Source organism: Ictidomys tridecemlineatus, chromosome 6 (genome assembly GCF_052094955.1).
Source record: "Ictidomys tridecemlineatus isolate mIctTri1 chromosome 6, mIctTri1.hap1, whole genome shotgun sequence".
Taxonomy (NCBI): Eukaryota; Metazoa; Chordata; class Mammalia; order Rodentia; family Sciuridae; genus Ictidomys; species Ictidomys tridecemlineatus.
Genome location: NC_135482.1, coordinates 185,858,644 through 185,885,635, shown reverse-complemented (window position 1 = coordinate 185,885,635; position 26,992 = coordinate 185,858,644). Strand labels below are relative to the sequence as shown.

General features: G+C 40.0%; 2 protein-coding genes across 6 annotated transcripts in view; one reads left to right on the top strand and one right to left on the bottom strand.

Annotated features, from left to right (window-relative positions):
- Dnajc3 (DnaJ heat shock protein family (Hsp40) member C3) overlaps positions 1–1,199 on the bottom strand; it is a 70,630-nt gene extending 69,431 nt beyond the window's left edge. The window contains exon 1 of the mRNA XM_005317033.4: positions 955–1,199. Coding sequence (XP_005317090.1) covers positions 955–1,036 — 82 coding nt within the window. The 5' untranslated portion in view covers positions 1,037–1,199. The remainder of the gene's footprint in view (positions 1–954) is intronic.
- A 15,322-nt stretch (positions 1,200–16,521) lies between these two features.
- The window catches only part of Dzip1 (DAZ interacting zinc finger protein 1), a 64,519-nt gene continuing 54,048 nt past the window's right edge, over positions 16,522–26,992 (top strand). Inside the window, exons 1-5 of one of the 5 annotated variants that reach the window (XM_021729956.3) lie at positions 16,522–16,780; positions 17,457–17,554; positions 17,910–18,121; positions 18,817–19,074; positions 19,184–19,741. In XM_021729956.3, coding sequence (XP_021585631.1) covers positions 19,072–19,074; positions 19,184–19,741 — 561 coding nt within the window. In that variant the 5' untranslated portion in view covers positions 16,522–16,780; positions 17,457–17,554; positions 17,910–18,121; positions 18,817–19,071. The remainder of the gene's footprint in view (positions 16,781–17,456; positions 17,555–17,909; positions 18,122–18,816; positions 19,075–19,183; positions 19,742–26,992) is intronic. The other 4 variants (XM_040281653.2, XM_078016215.1, XM_078016217.1 and 1 more) reach the window with 4 other exon arrangements.

Here is a 26,992-nt window from a genome sequence, read left to right as displayed (position 1 = left end):
AATGGAATGTTCAAACGCTCAATTTGACCTCCTTGACAACTATAACCTTTTACTGAGATGAAAACAGATCGGATGTCATTATAATCGAATATTTAGCACAACAGTCAAGCTGGGGGCATCCATTAAATTGGCACTTTCAGCTTTAATTCTTACTCCTCCCTGCTGACACCCAAGATGGGACAGCCCTCGATTTTCGCCATTCTGTTGGAATAGGCAACATTCCAAGTGAAGTGAAATTTAAGCGCTCCCATCTTTCTCAAGGGGCCTTTTTCAGAGAACTCGGAAAAGCAAAGCCAGCCCTCGGCTGAACGACACCTTACTGGTAGATGTAAACCACAAACTTGGTGCCCTGCCCTCCGCGAGCTCAGATCCCAGCACCGACTCTGGATGCACTGACCTAACAACTTCTAAGCCCGGCACAAGGGTCCTAACGTGACGGTCACTCACTTTTTTTAAACAGTCAATGCTGTCCCCTTCACGTCTCCCGGCCAAACGTAACACGCCACCCCCTGCCACCTGGGAACTCCAAAGCCAAAGAAGCCTCCCATTTTGGCCACCTTTATAGCCCCCTCCCAGAGCCACTGACCAACAGAGTCCCCAGGCGCCAAGCGAGAGCCCCAAGCGAGGCCGGACCCGATGGAAGCGCGGGTCTCCGCGTCCCAGGACGCTCCTGAAGTCGCTGCCCTGTGCCCTATTCCCTGCCACGCTGCCCGGGACCCGGGCGGCCCCACTCCTCACTCCGCACCCTCTGTCCTGGCCTCGCGGCCCCCAGCGCCCTCGCCTTTTCCCCCAGCCAAACCCGGAACCGGGCGCCGGCCCCCGCCCAAGCCCGGCTCAAGCCCAGCTCAAGCCCAGGTCGCGGCGCCGAGCCCCGGCTCCCGCCCGCCTTCCCGAAAGTCGCGGCGGGGGCCCTGGCCCGGGAGCCCCTGCCCCGGAGGGCAGAGCAGGACTCACCTTCGTACTGCAGGTCCACCAGGACCAGCAGGAAGGGGAACACCGCGCCCAGCCGGCTGGTCACAGAGCCGGGGGCCACCATGTCCGAGGGCGCGGCGGGTGAGGAGCAGGAATGGTGCGGGGCCCACCAGCCCGCGCTGGCGCCCAGGCAGCAGCAACGCCCGCCGCCCGCGGTCGGCTCTCAGTCAGGCCTCAGAGGCGACTGGCGCCCACCGAGGAAGGCAGCGGTGGGCGGGGCCCCGGCGACGCTACGCCCCGAGCGCCGCCACCGTCCAATCGCCTTCCGGCAGGTCGCTGTCCTACTGGGCTCGCCTGGGTCGTGGTTGGCGCTGATAGGCTGCGGAGGCGGCCGCCCCGCCCCGGCTCTGATAGGGTAACGTGGAAGCACGAGACAAGGCTGCGTCCTCCGGTGGTGGAACTGTCAGCCGGCCCCAAACCGCTGCGGCCAGCGGGAGTAAGGCGGCCCCGAGTCTGGGCTGCGGCCGCCGAGTCCGCATGCGCGGGCCGCGAGAGCGCTTTTGGGCCAGTCCCCGCCCGACCGGCCAGGTTGGCAGGGCGGAGGACTGGAGCAATCCGAGTTGAAAGGTGCAGCTGCTGCGCCCATACTGGGAAGGCCAAATGGGGTCCCAGGAAGTCTGACGGGGGATTTGCGGCACCTAGAATTGAGCACTTAACACCCTCTCCCGGAGCATCTCGGAACCAAGAGGCTCAAGAGGAAGAAAGAAAGAAACAGGAGAAACTGGGGATCTGTTGAGCTGGGTGGGCTAATGGAGAGAAGTACACCATCGACCTAAGGCAGGTAAGTGATAATGGCTTGGGAACCCCTCTCCTCGACTATCCATCAAACCATCGTGTCCAGAAAAAAGGAGCAATGTGGAAGATTCTGAGACGAAGAGAACATGGACACTGAGTGGCTAAGAGGACAAGGGGCTCCTGAGAGTGCTGCCAGTGTCAACATTAAGAAATAAGGAGACCTACCAGAACGGATGTTGCATTTCTTGCTCACTGGAGGAAATTCTAAGAGCTGGGAACTTAAACAAGATAAGCTCAAGTTATTCCGTTTGGCATTAAGCTTGTTCATGACTATTTCCTCTAGCATAAATATGCACACTATACACCTGCGATGTTTTACACAGAACAAGGTTTTCAGTGTCAAGCACTAAGTGCCTACTTACTACTTTGGCCATGAGTGTGTATTTGCTACTATAGTGTTATTTCATGCCATAGATGAACTCATGAATTACACATTGGATAATGAATTTATGATTTCCTGAAGATATACTAGTAGGACAAAAGGAGAATGGCTTCTGTATCAAACCAAGCTGAAATGAATAAAGTGGTTTCAAGGAAGAAAAAACAAAAACCACTGAGTCCTTGATTATTTGTAGTGAAGGCAGCATAATATAATGTGAAGAACAAGGATTCCAATAGAGTAATTGTAGGAAAAATTACTCTATTGTTTGCATTTATATATGTAACCTTTTAAAAAATTAAAAATTAAATTTCTATGCCAACCCATACTGCCTATTAATTATAACAGCAAAAGACTTAAAACAGTGGTAGCATATTTAGAAAAATTATGGTATGTCCAAAATTAAAAATATTGTACAATTTGTAAAGGTTGACCTATGTTTAATGACCAGATTGATATGTTTATTTAAAAACAGTGCTGTGTTTTCTGATTTTACATTAAATTAATGATAATATTATATTTTATATAGAGTGAGTTAAGTTTAAAATCTTAAACTTTATAAATTCTAAGCTAAGTGACAGAATGTAATGACTGGTGTCCTTAGAAAGGTTTGATCTTATAAAATTTCTCTTATAATTTTTTTTTTCTTTTTTAGTACCGGGGATTGAACTCAGAAGCACTCAGCCACTGAGCCACATCCCCAGCCCTATTTTGTATTTTTTATTTAGAGAAGGGTCTCACTGAGTTGTTTGACACCTTGCTTTTGCTGAGGAGCCTCTTGCCTCAGCTTCCCGAGCCACTGGGATTACCTGCATGGCTGATCTTATAAAATTTCTATAATTACACAAATCATAAGTGCTTACTATTTTCCAGATCCTTACATCTAAAGCCAAACATTAAATATAAATGTTATATGAGGAGTTATTCAATGGATATAAGTTTTAGTTTTTCAAGATGGAGAAAAGTTCTAGAGATCTTGTTTTCATCTATCTTTTCATTGCTGTGACCAAGAGACCCAACAAGAACAACATAGAGGAGGGAAAGTTTATTTGGGGCTTACAGTTTCAGAGATTTCAGTCTATACATGGCCAACTTCATACCTCTGGGTCCAAGTTGAGGGAGAACATCATGGCAGAAAGGCATGGCAAGAAGGAAGCAGAGAGCTGCACTCACCAGGGACCAACTGCATGCCCCCAGTGACACCTCCTCCAGCCACACCCTACCTGCCTATAGTTACCACCCAGTTAATCCCTATCAGTGGATTATATCAGAAATATAATGACCTAATCATTTTACCTCTGAACATGTTTGCATTGTCTCACATATGAGCTTTTGGGAGATACCTTGTATCTAAACCACAATGTCTATTGCACAATAATTTGAATCTACTTAATGTTACACAACCATACACTTTAAAATGGCTTTTAAAAAGTAAATGTTATGTATTTATCCCCACAGATCAAAAAAGAATCAGCACAGCCATGGGAAAAGGCATAAAAATAAATATTTTTAAGCAAAACTTAAGTGGCTGATTATATTAACACTAGAGTAGAATTCTGAGCAAAGAAAATTACCAAAGAAGGACATTACAAAGTGATTAAAAAAAAGATTAATTTGCTGAGAAGACATAACAATCCTAATGGGATGTACAATTATAGTTGAAGACTTCAACACTACACTCTGAATAATAAAATGAATAGACAAAAAATCAAGAAAAATCAGAACAGATCATTAACCATCTGAATCTACTTGACACTTATAGAACACTCCACCCAACAAGAACAGAATGTATTTTCATTTTAAGTGCACATGAACACTCACCAAGACAGATCTTATTCTAGATCATAAAACAAACAAATCTCAACAAAGTTAAATAATTGAAATCATAAAACAATATGCTCTGATTATAATGCAGTTAACCTAGAAATCAATACAGTAATTGGAAATGTTCAAACACTTGTTAACACACACTTCAAATAACACATTGGTCAAGAAATTGCAGGAAAATTAGAAAATATTTTTTTAATATCTTTATTTTATCTATTTTTATGTGGTGCTCAGGATCGAACCCAGGGCCTTGAAAATGCTAAGTGAGAGCTCTACCACTGAGCCACAATCCCAGCCCTAGAAAATATTTTGAACAGAACAAAAATAAAAATATGAAGAGCACAAAAAATATAGAATCAAAGTCCAGGGCAATTCCTAAGACATTCCAGAATAGCTCCCTACAAAATGGTGAACAACATATATAAACTGTCATGGCTGTGTCATCTCTAAACCAGGTCTTACAGTTACCCAGATCTGGAAAGAAAAGAATCTGGATTTAGAAGTGATGTGTGCCATTTACATTTATATTGGCTATAACTAGTGACATGGCTACACATAACTTCAAAGAGACTAGTAAATGTGTTGAGGGATACCGTCAATGAGCCCTAAAATTCACGGCAGCTCTAGTGAAGACAGAATTTTGTAGGATTCGGAATCTATTCTGGAGGCAGATTTAACAAGATTGCTAATAAATGGTCATGGTGAATGAGATTTGACTTATTAAAAGGATTCAGTCATTTTAGAAGCCTGACAGAGAAAATAGCAAGTGCAAAGGATTTGAAATGGAAACAAGCTTAGTGTGTTTTAGGAATAATGTGTTGCAGTGTACTAAACCTGAGACAGTGGTATCACAAGGTATCAGGAGTTAAGAAAGATGCTCCTTGATTAATGATGGGATGACATCCTGATAACCCATCATATTTTGAAAATGGAAAATGCACTTACTACATGGAACCTACTGAACACCATAGATTAGCAGCACAGTGGATTACAGAGTATCGTGATCATGTGGCCAACTGGGAATTGCAGCTCACTGATCCTGCCCAACATATGGCAAAAGAATATCACACCACCTAAAGTTAGCCCAGGAAAAATAATCAAAATTCAAAACTTGATACTAATACTGAATGTGTATTACTTTCACACAATCAAGCTGAAAAAACATAAGTTGAATTGGCTTAAGCCACCAAAGGCTTTCATTTTAATTATTTATTTTTTTGCATATATTAGGGATTTAACCCAGGGTGCTTTATCAATGAGCTACATCCCCAGCCATTTTTATGTTGAGACAGGGTCTCACAAAATTGCCTAGGCTGGCCCAAAATCCTGCCTCGGCCTCCTGAGTAGCCAGGACCATAAGTGTGTGCCACCACACCTGGCTTTAATTCACCTGGCTTTTAAATGAAAGGCTGACATTATTTGACTTTTGTAAAATGAATTATGGAAGGACAAGTAGTGTGCCCTGTTAGAAGGTTATTGCAGTGGTCCAGGTGAAAGGTGATCGTGGCTTGAACTATGGTGGTAACAGCAGAGATGGAGAGACATCAGCAGGTTCCACGTGAATTAAGTTTGTAATAAATTAGATGGATGGGGATGATAACAAAAGACAATGAGGAAAGATTCCTAGAGTTGATTCAAGTAACCAGGTGATATTAACTTCCTGACATGAACAGGTTTGAGGAAGGGAAGAGAGGAAGATGAAAATCAAGAGTTCTTTTTTAGCCATGTTGTGTTTGAAAAACCTCTTGAATATCAAAGTACATATGTCAAATAAGAAATTGGGTTTCTGGGTATGGAGTCTAGAGAAGAGAAGGGGCATATAAAGTTGGGACCTATAAGATTAGATGAGATCATCTAAAGACAATGTATAAATAGTGGCCAGAACAGAGCACTGGGACACCATACATTTAAAAGTAGCTAAAGTTGGGAGGGGACTAAAAAGTTGACAAGAGATGTAGAGGGAAACAGGAAAGTGTAGCTCCACAGAATATAAGAAGGAAAGCATTTCTAGGAGAAGTAAATGAATGCTACTCAAAGGCTAAGTAAGATGAGATTCAACTGATGACCTCTGGGTAGTGACTCGGACAAAGGAGTTTGGGTGGGGAAATGAGAACAAAAGTCAAATAAGAGTAGATTGGAGACCAAATGGGAAGTGACAAAGTGAATCTGACAAAACTATTTCAAGAAGTGTTTGTAACTTTGGGCAAAATGATAATAATTGTGTATTTGAAATTTTCCATAATAATTCTTTTTGTTTTTATTGCTGTTTTAATGGAGTATTACTTAAAAGGCAACAAAGCTATGAGACTTTACTTGAGGAGGGTGAGGTTCAAGGAAAAACATTAATTCTTTACGATAGAAGATTTTATAGTATGTATCCCAATGGTCAGGATCTAATAGCAATCCTCAGTGAGTTAGGTTGACAATCACTTAAAGAGCCAACTCTTGAGAAATAGAGGAAAGATATTATAATCCAGATTATATCTATAATTGGATAAATTATAATTATCCATTTAATTCCAGCTGAAGGAATGATTCCCGGCCTATTGTTCAGGCTATTTCTCCAGCTGTACAGCACAAGAGAAAAAACAAAAAAAGTAATTAGAAAGTGCAAAATGCATTCCTATTGCCACCAGAGGTCACTAAAAGCCAATTCTGCCTTTTGATTAGAAAAAAAAAAAATTTTTTTTAGTCCTTAAATTAGAAATGTGATGATTATTTAAAAAAAAAATTAGTGAAGCTATGTTATATATTTCATTCCCTTCTTCCCAAATGATCTCACAATTAAATGTATAATTAGGAAATATGAGAAAAACACATTTTAGGAGGGAAAAATCCCTTTTGTTGTCAATTCCCAAACAGCTAGAACCTAAGCTGGAAATCAGCAAACATGATACCTTTTGCTACCACTACCATGTACTGTAACCTTGACATGTAAGTTTTCTCTAATCTGTGATTCTGTGTCCTTGTGTTTTAACACAGCAAGCGAGACAGAAAATAGACCTAAAGCTAGAAAATAATAAAAAATGTAATGTTCACATTCTATTATGGAAAAAGAAATAAGGCTATTGAAAACTTGGATTTCTTCAGAGATTATGTTGCTTTTCCTAGTGGAATGAATAATGTTCATTTGATCTGATTATCTTCAGTTTGCTTAATTGCTGCTTAATTGCAACATAAAAATACAGTGTAAAGTATTTTTATAGCTATTTAGGCTCTGAAATGACCAATTGGTGAGAGGGCATGAAAAGTTCACTTGCTGGATCTCTATTTCAAATTTCCTATTTATATATTCATAGTAATGATGTGTAAGCTAAATGGGAAAATAAGCAAGCAAGCCAAAAGGATCTAGCTGGAGTATAAGACAAGGGCCAAGGTAAATATAGCCATGGACTTGAAACATAAAAATAATGATAATTCAAAAAAACTTTTGGGAACTGTCACTTCCCATGCCATACATTTTTTTTAGGTACAACACTATGGATAAGTCCCTTCATCACAGACTACCTGTCAGCCTGAGGCTCAGACCCTAGGAAAAAGATTCAGGACCCTGGCCAGTTAAAGAAAATGCATGGTGCAGTTGGGATAGTAGACATAACTTAATTAGGAGGTGGCAGCAACCATCAGGGCCCACCCCTCCAACTCTTTCCATAGGTCTTTTTGATATGCAGGTCAAAGAAGACACTGTGCCAACAGGTTACACAAGTTATTATATGCTCACAAGCAAATGTTTATGACCTTGAGTACATATGCTGAATCAGGATGTTTTATGACCTTGGCTACATACTGAAAACATAACCTGCTGGAAGCCCTGGAAGGGGAGCTTAAATGTAGCCATCTTGGGCCTTCCCTACCCACTTTTGCCAATACCAACACCATGGGCATCCATCATATCAACTCTCACAGCAATTCAAATACTGTGCCAAAGTTCAAAGATCCTAAGGCTGGATGGAGCTGAATTATCTTTGTAGCAGTGAGATTGTCCCAGAGTTACAGAGAATTCTGAAGTTTACCTGGTTACTATCTTTTCTGAGGACTGTCTGGTTGTTCAGTTTTTCCTTTAATAATGTAAGTTTTCCAGTATCCTGTCAACAACCTTACCCTCCTTAATTAGTAGTTAGTTTCTGTTACTGATAAGCAAACAATAATAATGAAAACTTAGCTGGTACAGATATTGGTGCTTCGTAATAGGCACCATCAGGGATATGTGGGATCTGAGGAATTAGTTATTGGGCTAATATCTAAAACTTCAAATAGGAGCATAAAATCAAATCTCAAAAATTTACTTCAATTGAGCCCAGATCCACCCACACTGGCCTATGTGGGTCTCAGGCACACAGAAAGCCTGGCCTATCCCGCCCCAGGTGGGGCAGACACCCACCATAGCCGAGCTTCCCTGATGTAAGACCACCCCTTCAGACCATCAGACTACCTCGGGAGGTCAAGCCAGTGGCTCAGATCCACCCACACCAACTTGTGCCGGACCCAGATCCAGGATGCAGTAGCATTCATTGAGGGACACCAGCAGGGTCTAGAAGCCCAACAACAAGGTGAGGTACAGAAAATCTGCATGGGTACTACAAGAATATAGGGAAGAAACTGTATTATCTCAGATCCACACTGCAAGAAAGAACATGAAGACAATATGAAAAAACTAGGGGGGAAAGTGCCCCAAACAAACCAGAACACTATAATAACAGAACCCATGCACAGTGAAGTTGATGAAATGTCAGAGAAGGAGTTCATAAAGTTCAAATTAAAATGATCTGTGAATTAAAGAATGACCTAAATGGGGGCTGGGGATGTGGCTCAAGTGGTTGCGCGCTCGCCTGGCATGCTTGCGGCCCGGGTTCGATCCTCAGCACCACATACAAAGATGTTGTGTCTGCCCATAACTAAAAAAATAAATAAATAAATAAATATTAAAATTCTCTCTCTCTCTCTTTAAAAAAAAAAGAATGACCTAAATGAACAAATATAAGCAAAAATTGTTCAACAATGAGATAAGAGAGCAAATACAGATAGCAAAAGATTACTTTGAGAGAGAGAGAGAGAGAGAGACTCTGAAAAACAAAAACAACAACCAGAACTCCTTGAAATGAAGGATACAATAAATCAAATAAAAAACTCAACAGAAAGCATAACCAACCGACTAGATCACTTAGAAGAAAGAATGTCAGATAATGAAGGTAAAGTACACAACCTGGAAAATAAAGTTGATCACACAGTGAAGATAGTTAGAAACCATGAACAGAAAAGAATTATGGGTCAGCATCAGGGCCGAATCTAAGAGTTATTGGGATAGAAGAAGGCACAGAGTTTCAAACCAAAGGAATGCACAATCTCTTCAATGAGATAATATCAGAAAATTTCCCAAGCATGAAGAATGAGTTGGAAAACCAAATATAAGAGGCTCATAGGACACCAAATGTACAAAATTACAACATATCTATACCAAGGCACATTATGATGAAAATGCCTAACATAAAGAATAAGGATAAAATCTTAAAACTGCAAGAGAAAGGAATTAGATCACATATCGGGGGAGACCAATTCATATCTCAGCAGATTTTTCAACCTAGACCCTCAAAGCCAGGAGATCCTGGAACAATGTATACAAAGCTCTGAAAGAAAATGGATGCCAACCAAGAATCTTATCCAGCAAAACTATGTTTTAGATTTGATGATGAAATAAAAACCTTCCATGGTAAACAAAAGTTAAAAGAATTTACAACTAGAAAGCTTGCACTACAGATCATCCTCAGTAAAATATTCCAAGAAGAGTAAATAAAAAACAATGATGAAAATCAGCAGAGGGAGAGATTACACTAAAGAAAAATCTAATCAGAGGAAAAACTAAGTCACGTAAAATACCAAAAATTAAAAAAAAATGGCTGGGAATACAAATCATGTCTCAATAATAACACTGAATGTTAATGACATAAAGTCACCAATCAAAAGACATATACTAGCAGATTGAATAAAAAAAAAGAAGAGAAAAAATGATCCAACAATATGCTGCCTCCAAGAGACTCATCTCATAGAAAAAAGACATCCAGACTGAAAGTGAAGGATTGGGAAAAATCATAGCACTCACATGGACTGCGGAAGCAAGCAGGGTTTTCCATGCTCATATCAAATAATACAGACTTCAAACTAAAGTCAATCAAAAAGGATAAAGAAGGACACTACATACTGCTCAAGGGAACCATACACCAATAAGACTTAACAATTATAAATATATATGCCCCAAATAATGGAGCATCTATGTTCATCAAACAAACTCTTCTCAAGTTCAAGAGTCAAATAGACCACAATAAAATAATTTTGGGTGACTTTAACACACTTCTTTCATCACTAGATAGATCTTCCAAACAAAAGCTGAACGAAGAAACTATAGAACTCAATAATACAATAACTTAGACTTAACTGACTTATTAGAATATTTCATCCTTCAATGAGAGAATACACTTTCTTCTCAGCAGCACATGGATCCTTCTCTAAAATAGACCATATACTATGCCACAAAGCAACTCTTAGCAAATAATAAAAAAGTAGAGATACTACCCTGTATTCTATCAGGTCATAATGGAATGAAATTAGAAATCAATGATAAAATAAGAAATAAAATCCACTCCAACACCTGGAAACTAAATAATATGCTACAGAATGAACAATGGGTTACAGAAGACATCAAGGAGGAGATTTAAAAAGCTTTTAGAGGAGATTAAAAAGTTTTTAAAGGTAACAGATACAACATATTGAAATCTCTGGGACACTATTAAGGCAGTTTTAAGAGGAAAGTTTATTGCATGGAGTTCATACCTTAAAAGAAGAAAAAGTCAACAAATAAATGACTTAATGACTACATCTCAAAGCCCTAGAAAAAGAAGAACAAATCAACACCAAAAGCAACAGAAGACATGAAATAATTAAAATCAGAGCTGAAATTGATGAAGATGAAACAAAAGAAACAATTGAAAAAATTGACAGAACAAAAAGTTGGTTCTTTGAAAAAATAAATAAAATTGACAGACCCTTAGCCTTGCTAACAAGGAGGAGAGAGAAAACTCAAATCACTAACATACTTGATGAAAGAGGAAATAACACAACAGACATTACAGAAATTCAGAAGATAATTAGAAATTATTTTGAAAATCTGTACTTCGATAAAATAGAAAATATCGAAGGCATCCACAAATTTTCTACAGTCATATAATTTGCCCAAATTGAATCAGGATGATATACAGAATTTAAACAGATCAACTTCAAGTGACCAAATAGCAGACACCATCAAAAGTCTACCAACCAAGAAAAGCCCAGGACCGGATGGATACACAGATGAGTTCTACAAGACCTTTAAAGAACTAATACCAATACTCTCCAATCTATTTCAGGAAATAGAAATAGAGGCAGCACTTCCAAACTCATTCTATGAGGCCAATGTCATCTGATTCCAAAATCAGGAAAAGACACATCAAAAAAAGAAAACTTCAGTCCAATATCTCTAATGAATATTGATGCAAAAATCTCAATAAAGTTCTGGCAAATCAAATACAAAAACATATCAAAAGATTGTGCACACAATCAAGTGGGATTCGTACCAGGGATGCAAGGTTGGTTCAACATACAGAAATCAATAAATGTAATTCATCACATCAATAGACTTAAAGATAGGAATCATATAATCATCTCAACAGATGCAGATAAAGCATTTGACAAAATACAGCACCACTTGGGATAACAGGAACATATTTCAACATCATAAAGGCTATCTATGCTAAGCCCCAAGCCAACATCATTCTAAATGGAGAAAAATTGAAGGCATTCCCTCTAAAATCTGTAACAAGAGAGGAAGCCCTCTTTAACCTCTTCTATTTAATATAGTTCTTGAAACTCTAACTAGAGCAATTAAATGAACTAAATTAAAGGGATACACATAGGGAAAGAAGAACTCAAATTGGCACTATTTGCTGATGATATAATTCTTTACCTAGAAGACCCTAAAAGTTCCACCAAAAAAAACTTCTAGAACTAGTAAATGAATTCAGCAATGTAGCAGTATATGAAATAAACACCCATAAATCAATGGTATATCAGTGACAAATCATTAGAAAGGGAAACAAGGAAAAATACCCCATTTTCAATAGCCTCAAAAAAAAAAAAAAACACTTGGGAATCAAGTTAATGAAAGAGGTGAAAGATCTAAACAATGAAAACTACACAACCCTAAAGAAAGAAATCAAAGAAGACCCTAAAAGATGGAAAAGTCTAACTTGCTCTTGGATACGCAGAATTAATATATCAAAATGACCATACTTCCAAAAGCACTATACAGATTCAATGCAATTCTAATCAAAATTCCAATGACATTCCTCATAGAAATAGAAAAAGCAGTCATGAAATTCATCTGGAAAAATAAGGGACCCAGAACAGCTAAAGCAATCCTTAGTAGGAAGAGTGAAACAGGTGGTATCACAATACTAGACCTTAAACTTTACTGCAGAGCAATAGTAACAAAAACAGCATGATATTGGCACCAAAACAAACTGGTAGACCAATGGTACAGAATAGAGGACACAGAGACTAACCCACAAAACTGCAATTATCTTTTATTAGACAAAGGTGCCAAAAACATGCACTGGAGAAAAGATAGCCTCTTAAACAAATGGTGCTGGGAAAACTGGAAATCCATATGCAACAAAATGAAATTAAACCCCTATCTCTCACCATGCACAAAACTAAACTCAAAATGGATGAAGGGCTTAGGAATACAACCACAGACCCTGTGTCTAATAGAAGAAAAAGTAGGCTCTTATCTCCATTATGTGGGATTAGACCCCAACTTCCTTAATAAGACTCCTGTGGTGCAAGAATTAAAATAAAAAATTAATAAATGGGATGGACTCAAACTAAAAAGTTTCTTCTCAGCAAAAGAAACAATCTGTGAGAGAGCCTACATCTTGGAGCAAATCTTTACGCCTCCCAAATCAGATAGAGCACTAATCTCTAGGGTATATAAAGAACTTAAAAAGCTAAGCACCAAAAAAACAAATAACACAATCAATAAATGAGCCAAGGTCCTGAACAGACACTTCTCAGAAGATGATATACAATCAATCAACAAATATATGAAAAAATGTTCATCATCACTAGCAATTAGAGAAATGCAAATCTAAAATTCTTTCTGTTAGTTTTATAATTCAACACATGTCAACAATGAATAATGCCCCCTTAGATGTGGAGTTTCTATGCAATGCACTATCTGAACATTCTTAGCCATCTGAATTGCTACTACTTTGATTTCTTAATGGATCATGAAATATAAAAATAATTTCCTCATCTTTTCTTTCTTCCTTTTCTATTCTTTGTAAAAGTTATCCATGGAGGTTAAGTTTATCTCTGACACCACAGATTGAAGAAACAAGACAGAATTTAAAAGGAGTTCAGGTAAAAACTGACATAATCCAGAAATTGCCAACTCATGGATCTTCTTGGCATTGACAGTGGGAGAAGTACTGTTCATTAGCCTCACAGTGAGGAGCACGATAACTGCATAAGGTATTCCTATTAACGAAAGATTTTCAAAAATAGTATAATGCTATTGTTTGGATATGTCCCCTCCAAAATTCAGGTATTGCTAGCATGATAATATTAAGAGGAGGGATCTTTAAGAGGTGATTGGGACATGAAGTCTCCTGCTCTTGTGCATCGGATTAAGGTACTTTAAAAAGGCTACACAAAGCATCTGATTCTCCTGCCCTATCCCTTCACCACATGAGGACAGAACATTCTTCCCCTTTGGAGGATGCAGCATCAAGGCATTATCTTGGAAGCAGAGATGGGCTTTGCACCAGACAATCAAACCTGTTAGAGCCTTGATCTTATACTTCCCAGCCTCCAGAACTGTGAAAAAATAAAACTTCTGTTCTTTATAAATTTCTGGGGTTGTGGCTCATTGGTAAAGTGCTGGCGAGGCCCTGGGTTTGATTCTCAGCACCACATAAAAATAAATAAACAGAATAAAGACATTGTGTCCAACTACAACTAAATAATAAATATTTTTTAAATAAATAAATTACTCAGCCTCAAGTGTTTTGCTGTAACAGCACAAAATGGAGTAAAACATAAGTATAGAGAAAAGAGTATTCATGTTAACACGTGCCAAGGAGTGGAATGTAATGGACATTACATTTCTCTTTTTAATTTTAATATTATTTATTTATTTTTACTTTTTCTCTAAGCAGGGCAGATCCCTTCATTTCAGGATCACTGTCCTATTCTTCATATAATTCTGGTAGAACATGTCTTTTTTAAAAAAAAAAATTTAGTTGTTGGTGAACCTTTATTTTATTTATATGCAGTGCTGAGAATTGAACCCAGTGCCTCACACATGCTAGGCAAGTGCTCTACTACCACTGAGCCACAACCCCAGCCCTATAATGTCATTTATATGCTGATTTTAACCAACTACTCAGGCACATTACTAATACAATTAGAATCTCTCTCCCAGAAATTTAATTCTTTAGTGGCAATGAAAGCAACTGGAGTTGAATTACCCCAAGAAGACCCTGTGATCATCAGAATAATCATGGGGTGTGGGAGGACTAGTTAACAGTTAAACAGATTTTTTTATTTTTTTATTTTTATTTTTTGGTAATGGGGATTGAACCCAGGGTTGGCTAACCCCTGAACCACATCCTTAACCCTTTTTATTTTATTTTATTTATTTTAAGACAGGAACTTGCTAAGTTGCTTAGAGCCTCGCTAGATTGCTAAGGCTGGCTTTGAACTTGCAATCCTTCTTCCTCAGCCTCCTGAGCCACTGGGATTACATGTGTGGGCCACTGCTCTAGCTAAAATTTGATTTTGTGTATAAAATAGAACACTCAAATAAGTGGCTTGAAAAAAAATAAGTTTACCTGGCAAAGATGTGTAGACACAGGCAGGTCAAGGCACCTTTACAACACTGTCCTGCCCTACCAGTCTTAGTATGTGGCTCTCACATTCAGGTGCCAAGTTATGATGTATATTGAATATAGCCACCTAATTTTTCTCCCTGTGGAAACAGCTCTAAAACTATAGGAACATGATTTTCTTTTCTTTTTTTTTTAAAGAGAGAGAGAGAGAGAGAGAATCTTTTAATATTTATTTTTTAGTTTTCGGCAGACACAACATCTCTGTTTGTATGTGGTGCTGAGGATCGAACCCGGGCCGCACACATGCCAGGTAAGCGCGCTGCCACTTGAGCCACATCCCCAGCCCATGATTTTCTTTTTAAAGAAAAAAATGCAAAGGAAACAGGTGTGGGGAACAATCAACAAAATTTTGGAAGTATCTGTCATAAAAACCAAATACATCTTTGAGGATTTACTTATTATCTTCAATATTCTAGAACACTTGAGGTTCTCATAGTCTGAGAGAAAAAGATATCCAATTTTTAAAAGCTTAATAATTAGCAAAAAAATTCAAGAATATATGGCACCAAAGTTAATTGCTTCATCTTATTTATCGTGACTCTACATCTGTGGGATAATATATGGACAGTGGGAAATGGGGGCTCCATGTAACCCAAGGGTTACTTTATCAAATAATATTAGTAAAGCAACCATCACACACACACACACACACACACACACACACACACACACACACACACCACTATAGGTTATAGATTTTGCAAAGCAGTGGTACTACCTGCCTCATATTGCCTGAAATTTCTACCTAAAAAACTTTACCCATAGTACTTAGATTATTTTGATTGGAATCTTAAATCTTCTTTCAAATTCAAAGCATTCTAAAATTAGACAAATATAAAATTCCATCACAGCTGTCCCAGGCCTTGTGATGATTTCAATTAAATCAAGGAACTCAACATGCATACTTATCATTACCTATATTTTAAGACTTGTGCATGGTATGATTGATTCAGTCAGAAAGAAAGCAGCACAAGGGAAGTCATCTTTACATATTGTCCAGTAAAAAAATTTGCAGCTACTCCTTTCTAAAAGAACATTTTTTGTTTCCTACTCTAGACACTGATTTTGCAAAAGACCAATTCAAATTTCTCAAACTTTCTACCAAGAGAAATGCAGGAATCTCATCCTAAAGTGGGCAGAGCTGCAAGACAAGCGGAAACCAATCTGGATTTAAATCCTGGAGTGCTCTAGCACCCCAGTCTCATTTTCTACATCATTCAAATGCAGGGCTGCATACAGCCTCTTCAAGGTCCTTATCATCAGTAGACTTCTGTGGTTAAAATGCATCTCTTTTCGTATAAAGATTCACATAAGCCCTTGGGAAATTAACTAGCTGGGCTCGTCTAACATAGGGTAGGAGTGAATCTGGTTTCTTTTTGAAAAGCCTTCCCGGGGATAAAACCTCATGCCAGCAACAGAGCGCGCCCCAGCACCACGTGTCTGCTCCAGCTCCCGGATTGGAGGAGCGCATTTTAGCGCTGCAGTCTAGATGCGCACAGTCCCGCCCAACAGCCAGAGGAGCCGGGCAGCGGAGGGAGAGGCCCGAAGGAGATCGCTGAGGGGTTGGGGGCGGGAGGGGGGTGGGGGATTCTGAGGCGCCAGTGGCCTGGAGTCTGGAAGGCCCTGAGCGGCGCCAGGCGACCGGCCTCGCCACAACTTGCCCAGACGAGACACGCTTCATCTTGCACCCTGGAAGAAGGAGTCCGCCCGCCTGCTCCTCGGCCTCCACGAGCCCCGCCTGAGCCAGCAGAGCCCCTGGGATCTGGGTCCCCTGAGACTCTCCGTCAGCCTGCAGCGCCCGGTACCCGCCCAGGAGCGCGCAGCTGGGGTAAGCCGAGGCCGGGGATGCGCCTAGGCGCCCGAGGGGGCCCGCCTTGGACAAGGGCATCTTGGAGCGTTTGAGACCCGGTCCTCCTCCCGCCTCTCCGGCAACGTTCCGCGCCACTGCGGGTCGCGGTGACGTGGCTGCCGCATCCCCCATCCCCACTTGCTTTCTAAGAAGGTGCCAAGGCCCCACTGGACCCCGCATCCCTCTTTGTCTTTGCGGGTTCAGCAGGCCCGCGGTGCGATGCGCCGGGAAGCAAGACGCGGTGCAGGTCTAGGGGCTCTGCTGGGGCCCTGCCGGAGGGTCGGGAGACGGAGGGAACAGGAAAGCAATCCCCCTTCTTTCCTCTTCCGGCCATCTTGTGACAGAGCTTTGATCAAAGGGGCAAGGGTGGCGAACCGCAAATGCCCTAGATTGGAGTGGTGGCAGCGAACAGAGATGGGTCCCTCGGGCCTGCTCCCCTCCTCTCCAGGACCGCAGCGGCGGCGCGTGGGCCGCTTCCACGTTCTGCCCCGAGGCCTTTGATCCAGAACAAGGGTTGATCCCTCTAACACAAGGCGGAAAAAAAATAGGGACATGAGTCCAGGAGCTGACATCTCCTTAACTGAGTGCCTGATTCATAGTTCTTTATTCACGAGTCCAAATTCTGAACGCCCTCTCCGTGCCGATCCTGCGCTAGGTGTTGGGGATACATCAGTGAGCAAGAGAGACCACAGCCCTTGTTCCCGCTGATCCTGCAGCCCAGTGGATGGAGCCCTCAGTCCACAGCCCTGCCAGGTCGGTATCCTGATGCCCTTCAACAGATGGAGAAACTGAGGTCTAAGGCTGTCAGATTTATTCTAAATTAGACAGCAAGTAAAAGGAAGAATCAAAATTGTGAAACCTATCTATGTCTTTAAGACTTTTATGCTAGGCTGCAGTGAGTTATTGATAGTTATTTTTTCCCAAAAACCTATTAGAAATTATCTGGCTGTGTGGTTTATACGAAACGCATGCTTTGTTTCCTGGTTGCTTTCCTGTGGGTTTATTTCTAGTTCACAATATTTTGTGCTAAAAATATTTGATTATAACTTTGCTTTCAGTTACTCTGAATTGTATTTTCCTTTCTTCTGTTCACGTATTTGGCTGTTAGGAAAGAAAAAAATTTTCCTGGTGGTTGGTCCAAGCAGGGACTCCCCGGTGGATTGAGGAATGTCTGGCTTTTCCTCAGCTCCTTGATCTCTGTGGTAACCACTGGCAGCCCCCAGAAGACCCCCAAAATGAGAGGCCTGAAGTCTACAAGTTGCTACTAGAAATATTTTAGTCTCTCCAGAAAATAATGCAACCCCCACACAAGTTTATAAGGTAAATACAATGGCCTTGTAAAAATTGGAGGGAAACTTGATGGCTGAAGTACCCCACCATCTGTTTTTTTCCCTTCAGCATTTTGGCAGTGCATCTTTTTCAGAAGACAAACCTGGGGAGTTCTTTGGTTTGTACCTTTCTCAAAATGTTGTTTAGGCTGCCAACCCATAAGAGAAGAAAAATTCCTTTAAAATATATCTTGGATATAAGAAATCTTACATTTTAATTTAAACAATTTTATTGTAGTATAATACATAAAATACAACCTTAATTTTAAGCATTCCATTCCATATATTTTGATGAATGTATATTCTTTTGTAATCAGCCACAATCAAAATGTAGAATATTTCTACTACCCTAGATTTTCCTCTTGCCCTTTTTCCTCCATTTAATTTTACATTGTTTTGTTGCTACCTGTCTTGGAGGTTGGGCGTAAAAGATGAGGATGAATAGATATTTCTAATTTCAAAGCATAAGCTAGGACAGTAGTGGATGGATAACCAGAGGATGGCAGCTAGGACCAAAAGTTCCTGGGATGTGGCTCTCCACTCCTGTTTTAAGGACATCGAGTGTCCAGCCCCCCAGGGATGGTGGTGCCCTGGGGAGCGGGCTGCTAGGAAGGCCCTCTCCGGGTGGACCAGTATTGTCCACCCAGACTCATCCACGAGGTTTTTTTTTTTTTTTTGGTCCCTCAGGGCGCTGGGCGCACGCTGACCGCGCGCTGGCCGGCGCGCCCTTTGCTCTGGGTCCGGCGGGGCGCTGCCATAGCAACGTCCTGGACGCCCAGACCTTGGCCGCCGCCGCCGCCGCCGCCGCCGCTGCTGCCGGGACCTGGTCTTCTCCGGCTTCCCAGGGGTGTGGCGGCGGCGGCCCGGAAGCGGCTTGGGGCTGGGAGGCGAAGCCGAATCGCTCCTCTGATTAAAGCCTAGGCAGCGGACTGGCTCGCAAGCATGGTAAGAGGCGGGAAGCCTGAGTGTCCTGGGATGCCGGGTTGCGGCCGGGGCCTCCCCAGTCCTCCTGCCCTCCACTTCTGCCTCTGATGCACTGTCCCTTCCTCCGCAGCCCTTCCAGAAGCACGTCTACTACCCTCTGGCCAGCGGCCTCGAGGGGCCCGACGCCTCTGCCTCTGCAGCAGCAGGCGCCGCCTCCATGGCCTGTGTGCCCCCCAGTGCGGCATCAGGCCCCCTGCCCTTCTTCCAGTTCCGGCCGCGACTGGAGAGTGTGGATTGGCGCCGGCTGAGCGCCATCGACGTGGACAAGGTGGCAGGGGCCGTGGACGTGCTAACGCTGCAGGAGAACATCATGAACATAACCTTCTGCAAACTGGAGGACGAGAAATGCCCACACTGCCAGTCGGGGGTGGACCCGGTGCTGCTGAAGCTCATCCGCCTGGCGCAGCTCACCATCGAGTACCTGATGCACTCGCAGGAGTTCCTCACCTCGCAGTTGCACAGCCTGGAGGAAAGGCTGCACCAGAGCCTGGGTGACTGTGAGCACAGCAAGCAGCTGCTCACCAAGCAGGCAGGGGAGATCAAACTTCTCAAGGAGGAGTGTAAACGCAGGAAGAAGATGATCTCTACTCAGCAGCTGATGATCGAGGCCAAAGCCAGCTATTACCAGGTGGGAAGCTGTACTGTGGTCACAGTCATAACCTTAAACAACCCAGTCCCCATTTAAGAGCTTTTCCCTATGGAATCATTCTTCCTTTTTAAAATTTGTACCATAACTCAGAAGACAGCACACTTAAGCAAAAAGCAGGCATTTAAACCAATAGAGAACATGGTTCATTACCTTCTGCAGCTGGACAGGGAATTAATAATTAAATAACCAGCATCTGCAGTGCTTTATTGAAGTCATCTAAATGCTGGTTGTTGAACCTATTTCCTCCTATCATGTCAAGAAAAATCAACCATGTACAAATTGCTGTTGAGGTCAGTCCCCAAATGGTCTGGAATATGGGCCATTTATAAAATTTTTTTTTATTAAAAATTATTGAACTATTCTCAAACTGACAGAATAATACGAAGAACTTTGATATACCCTTCATCCAGAGTCACCAATTATTAACATATGCCACATTTGCTATATTTCCTCCTATCTCCCTCTATATTATTACTTTTGAGCTGTTTTCATGGTGAGTTGTAGACTCCTAAATTTTTCAGAACAAGAAAATTCACTGACATAATTCACAGTATTTAAATAATCAAACATTTACATTCTTTTAGTCTTAATCTCCAACAATTAACGGTTAGATATTGAGCCCAGGATGGTAAATATTGCCATTTTGAGTTACCAGAAATCATTGTACAGGATGAATATCACTTCTCTGAAATGCTTAAAAGACTCCAGTTTTGTTTTGTTTTTTGATTCTAGAATATTTACATATACATTCTGAGATATCTTGAGAATGGGACTCAAGTCTAAACACAAATTTAATTCTTTCCTAGATACTTTATATGTGTAGTCTGAAAATCATTACAGTATTTTTAGTGTGCCTGCATTTTGATTGCAACCTGTCACATGGAGTCTGGTGTGGAATTTTCTACTTGTAGGGTCATGTCCACATACAAAACTTTCAGATTTGGAGCATTTCAGATTTTTGGATTAGAGATGCTTAATCTGTGTTATTTGGAGGAAGTGTGGTGTTTGATGAACATATCAAAGTAAGCAACACATTGATAAGATTGATTTCATATCTACTGTCTGGTGATTTTGGCTAAATATGTTTTAGAAGTCTTCAGTGGGTTTAGGAACAGTGGAGCTGAAACAGGTGTGAATGTTGGGTGTAGGGCAGAGAACATGGTATGGTTAGTATTGCGTAGGTATGTATCAAGTCATTTAACTTCTAAACCTCATTCTCCTGATCTGGAATCTGGGGACTTTGAATTGCATAAAATGAATCATGTAGAGCATGAGGGACATCTGATGTGTGGATGGCACTCTCTTTGGCTTCCCCTTACTAAATTGTGTGTGTGGTTTCTTTGAATCCTCAGACCTCTTTTAAGAGCTTAGTGAATAGTGGGGGCAAAGAAGGCAGAAGCTACAGAGCAGGAAATGGTGATGCAGGATGAGGTGTTAGAGGACTCAGAATTGACAGTCACATAAGCTGGCTGTGGTCTCCGTGGTATAATCATTGTAACTCCACATTCTTAAGGTAGGAATATTTGATTGGTAATAAAATTAGGGAAAGTCACCTATATTGCTTAGTAATTTGACTACTATGCAATTATGAACTTGTATTTATATAGTTTTACTTTAAATTTTGTCGTGCTGAGGATTGAAGCTAGGGTCTCCTGTGAGGTAGGCAAAGCACTCTACCACTGAGCTGTATCCCCATGCATGAATTGTATTTAATAGAGACCTCCCAACAACTGGAGAAGTTAGACAGTCATGTGTAAAGGCCAGTGTGTTATCAAGTTAGTTTCTTCAGATTTAAAAATACAAGTATGGTGCTTGCCAGTGGACTGCAACAGAACTAAGATTCAAAGACTTTTTGCTGATTGCTCTCCATGTCACAGCAACAGAAGGAGATTTTGGAATCTGTCAGTGAGCTTCTGTCCCTGATTCCAATATACAACCCCATGGAGTTGAGATGAGTGTTGGGGAGTAAAAAAAAGCATACAATTTATAATAAAAGGTATGTGAATTAAAATGGAAATTGATAGTATTGCAACTTAATGTATCTGAGCTTTGATTTCTTCATGGAAAAAGTGGTTGCCTTGGAAATTAAGTAAGAGAAGGATGTAATAAGGTCTGTCTCTGGGTAGGCACAAGTCGAAATATTGGTTCTTTTATCTACTATTCCCAGCTATTATCTTAGAGAAACCTTAAAAATTTTTTTTTTTTGTAAAAATGAATTCTCATGTTAATTTCTTTACATAACATGTTTTTCATTTTTTTAATCATTTTGAAGAGAATTTTTTTTTTACAGTACTGGGGATTGAACCCAGTGGCATTTTGCCACTGAGCTATATCTTCAGCCATTTAAAAAAAAAAATTTTTATTGGTTGTTCACAACATTACAAAGCTCTTGACATATCATATTTCATACATTAGATTGAAGTGGGTTATGAACTCCCAATTTTTACCCCAAATGCAGATTGCAGAATCACGTCAGTTACACATCCACAATTTTACACAATGCCCTATTAGTAACTATTGTATTCCGCTACCTTTCCTATCCCCTACTATCCCCCCTCCCCTTCCCTCACATCTTCTCTCTCTACCCCATCTACTGTAATTCATTTCTCTCCTTGTTTATTTTCCCATTCCCCTCACAACCTCTTATCTGTAATTTTGTATAGCAATGAGGATCTCCCTTCATTTCCATGCAATTTCCATTTTCTCTCCTTTTCCCTCCCATCTCATGACTCTGTTTAATGTTAATCTTTTCTTCCTGCTCTTCCTCCCTGCTCTGTTCATAGTTGCTCTCATTATATCAAAGAAGACATTTGGTGTTTGTTTTTTAGGGATTGGCTAGCTTCACTAAGCATAATCTGCTCTAGTGCCATCCATTTCCCTGCAAATTCCATGATTTTGTCATTTTTTAGTGCTGCGTAATATTCCATGGTGTATAAATGCCACATTTTTTTTATCCATTCATTTATTGAAGGGCATCTGGGTTGGTTCCACAGTCTAGCTATTGTGAATTGTGCTGCTATGAACATCGATGTGGCAGTATCCCTGTAGTATGCTCTTTTAAGGTCTTCAGGGAATAGTCCAAGAAGGGCAATAGCTGGGTCAAATGGTGGTTCCATTCCCAGCTTTCCCAGGAATCTCCATACTGCTTTCCAAATTGGCCGCACCAATTTGCAGTCCCACCAGCAATGTACAAGTGTACCCTTTTCTCCACATCCTCGCCAGCACTTGTTGTTGTTTGACTTCGTAGTGGCTGCCAATCTTACTGGAGTGAGATGGTATCTTAGGGTGGTTTTGATTTGCATTTCTCTGACTGCTAGAGATGGTGAGCATTTTTTCATGTACTTGTTGATTGATTGTATATCCTCCTCTGAGAAGTGTCTGTTCAGGTCGTTGGCCCATTTGTTGATTGGGTTATTTGTTATCTTATTGTCTAATTTTTTGAGTTCTTTGTGTACTCTGGATATTAGGGCTCTATCTGAAGTGTGAGGAGTAAAAATTTGTTCCCATGATGTAGGCTCCCTATTTACCTCTCTTATTGTTTCTCTTGCTCAGAAAAAACTTTTTAGTTTAAGTAAGTCCCATTTGTTGATTCTTGTTATTAACTCTTGTGCTATGGGTGTCCTATTAAGGAATTTGGAGCCCGACCCCACAATATGTAGATCGGAGCCAACTTTTTCTTCTATCAGACGCAGAGTCTCTGATTTGATATCAAGGTCCTTGATCCATTTTGAGTTAACTTTTGTGCATGGTGAGAGAAAGGGATTCAGTTTCATTTTGTTGCATATGGATTTCCAGTTTTCCCAGCACCATTTGTTGAAGATGCTATCCTTCCTCCATTGCATGCTTTTAGCTATCCTTCCTCCATTGCATGCTTTTAGCCCCTTTATCAAATATAAGATAGTTGTAACTTTGTGGATTAGTCTCTGTGTCCTCTATTCTATACCATTGGTCCACCCGCCTGTTTTGGTACCAGTACCATGCTGTTTTTGTCACTATTGCTCTGTAATATAGTTTGAAATCTGGTATCGCTATACCGCCTGATTCACACTTCCTGCTTAGAATTGCTTTTGCTATTCTGGGTCTTTTATTTTTCCATATGAATTTCATGATTGCTTTATCTATTTCTACAAGAAATGCCGTTGGGATTTTAAATGGCATTGCATTAAACCTATAGAGAACTTTTGGTAATATCGCCATCTTGATAATGTTAGTTCTGCCTATCCATGAACAGGGTATATTTTTCCATCTTCTAAGATCTTCTTCTACTTCTCTCTTTAGGGTTCTGTTGTTTTCATTGTATAAATCTTTCACCTCTTTTGTTAGATTGATTCCCAAGTATTTTATTTTATTTTTTTGAGGATATTGTGAATGCAGTGTTTTTCCTCATTTCCGTTTCAGAAGTTTTGTCGCTGATATACAGAAATGCCTTTGATTTATGCATGTTGATTTTATATCCTGCCACTTTGCTGAATTCATTTATTAGTTCTAGTAGTTTCTTTGTAGACCCTTTTGGGTCTTCTAGGTATAGAATCATGTCGTCGGCAAATAGTGATAATTTAAGTTTTTCTTTTCCTATTTTTATGCCTTTAATTTCTTTCGTCTGTCTAATTGCTCTGGCCAGTGTTTCGAGAACTATATTGAATAGAAGTGGTGATAGAGGGCATCCCTGTCTTGTTCCAGACTTTAGAGAGAATGCCTTCAACTTTTCTCCATTCAGAATGATGCTAGCCTGAGGCTTAGCATAGATAGCTTTTACAATGTCGAGGTAAGTTCTTGTTATCCCTAGTTTTTCTAATGTTTTGAACATAAAGGGATGCTGTACTTTGTCGAATGCTTTCTCTGCGTCTATCCAGATGATCATATGGTTCTTATCTTTAAGTCTATTGATGTGGTGAATAACATTTATTGATTTCCATATATTGAACCATCCTTGCATCCCAGGGATGAATCCTACTTGATCATGGTGCACAATTTTTTTTGGTGTGTTTCTATATTCGATTCGCCAGAATTTTATTGAGGATTTTTGCATCTAGGTTCATTAGAGATATCGGTTTGTAGTTTTCTTTCTTTGAGGTGTCTTTGGTTTCAGAATCAGGGTGATGTTGGCCTCATAGAATGAATTTGGAAGAGCTCCCTCTTTTTCTATTTCCTAAAATAACTTGAAAAGTATTGATATTAATTCTTCTTTAAAGGTTTTGTAAAACTCTGCTGTATACCCATCCGTTCCTGGGCTTTTCTTAGTTGGTAGTCTTTTGATTGCTTCTTCAATTTCATCCATTGATATTGGTCTGTTCAAATTGTGTGTATCCTCCTGACTCAGTCTGGGCAAATCATATGACTTAAGAAATTTATCGATGTCTTCACTATCTTCTATTTTATTGGAATATAGGTTTTCAAAATAATTTCTAATTGTCTTCTGTATTTCTGTAGCATCTGTTTTGATATTGCCTTTTTCATCCCGTATGTTAGTAATTTGAGTTCTTTCTCTTCTTCTCTTCGTTAGCATGGCTAAAGGTCTGTCGATCTTATTTATTTTTTCGAAGAACCAACTTTTAGTTTATTAATTTTTTCAATAGTTTCTTTTGTTTCAATTTCATTGATTTCTGCTCTGATTTTAATTATTTCTTACCTTCTGCTACATTTGCTGTTGTTTTGCTCTTCCTTTTCTAGGGCTTTGAGATGAAGTGTGAGCTCATTTATTTGTTGGTTTTTTCTTTTTTTGAGGAATGACCTCCAGGCGATGAATTTCCCTCTTAAAACTGCTTTCATTGTGTCCCATAGATTCCGATATGTTGCATCTGTATTTTCATTTATCTCTAAGAATTTTTTGATTTCCTCCTTTATGTCTTCTGTAACCCATTGATCATTCAGTAACATATTGTTCATTTTACATGTGATGTAGGATTTTTCCTTCCTTCTTTTATCATTGATTTCCAGTTTCATTCCATTATGATCAGATAAAATGCATGGTATTATCTCCACCCCTTTATATTTACTGAGGGTTGCCCTATGGCATAATATATGGTCTATTTTTGAGAAGGATCCATGTGCTGCTGAGAAAAAGTATATCCATTTGATGATGGTTGATATATTCTATATATGTCAGTTAAGTCTAGGTTATTGATTGTGGTATTGAGTTCTATAGTTTCTTTATTCAACTTTTGTTTGGAGGATCTGTCCAATGGTGAGAGAGGTATGTTGAAGTCACCCATAATTATTGTGTTGTGGTCTATTTGATTCTTGAACTTGAGGAGAATTTGTTTTATGAATGTCGCAGCATCATTATTTGGTGCATAAATATTGATAATTGTTATGTCTTGTTGGTGAATGGTTCCTTTTAACAGTATATAATGTCCTTCCTTATCCCTTTTGATTAACTTAGTCTTGAAGTCGATTTTATTCGATATGAGGATGGCCACCCTGCTTGTTTACGAGGGCCGTGTGCATGGTATATTTTTTCCCATCCTTTCACCTTCAGCCTGTGTATGTCTTTTCCAATCAGATGTGTCTCCTGGAGGCAGCATATTGTTGGATTTGTTTTTTTAATCCATGATACCAGCCTATGTTGCTTTATTGGAGAGTTTAAGCCATTAACATTTAGAGTTACTATTGATATATGGTTTGTACTTCCAGCCATGTTTGATTATTTATCCATTTTTAAAAAAGTTTAGTTTGTTTCTCCATGATTATCTTTCCCCCACCCTCTGTCTTTACCGAGGCACTTCCTACTGATCATTTTGGTTATTGTTTTTCATTTCTTCCTCGTGTAGTGTTTTGCTCAAGAAGCTTTGCAATGCTGGTTTTCTGGCTGCAAATTCTTTTAACTTTTGTTTATCATGAAAGATTTTTATTTTGTTGTCATACCTGAAGCTTAATTTTGCTGGATACAGAATTCTTGGTTGGCATCCATTGTCTTTCAGTGTTTGAAATACATTGTTCCATGACCTTCTTGCTTTCAGCGTCTGTGATGAAAAATCTGTTGTTAACCTTATTGGTTTACCCTTGAATGTAATCTGCCTCCTTTCTCTTGTAGCTTTTAATATTTTCTCTTTGTTCTGTATATTGGATATCTTCATAACAATGTGTCTTGGTGTTGGTCTACTGTGATTTTGTGTGCTCAGTGTCCTGTATGCATCTACAATTTGTATATCTATTTCCTTTTTTATTTCTGGAATATTTTCTGTAATTATTTCATTCAGCAGGTTACTCATTCCCTTGGTTTGAATCTCT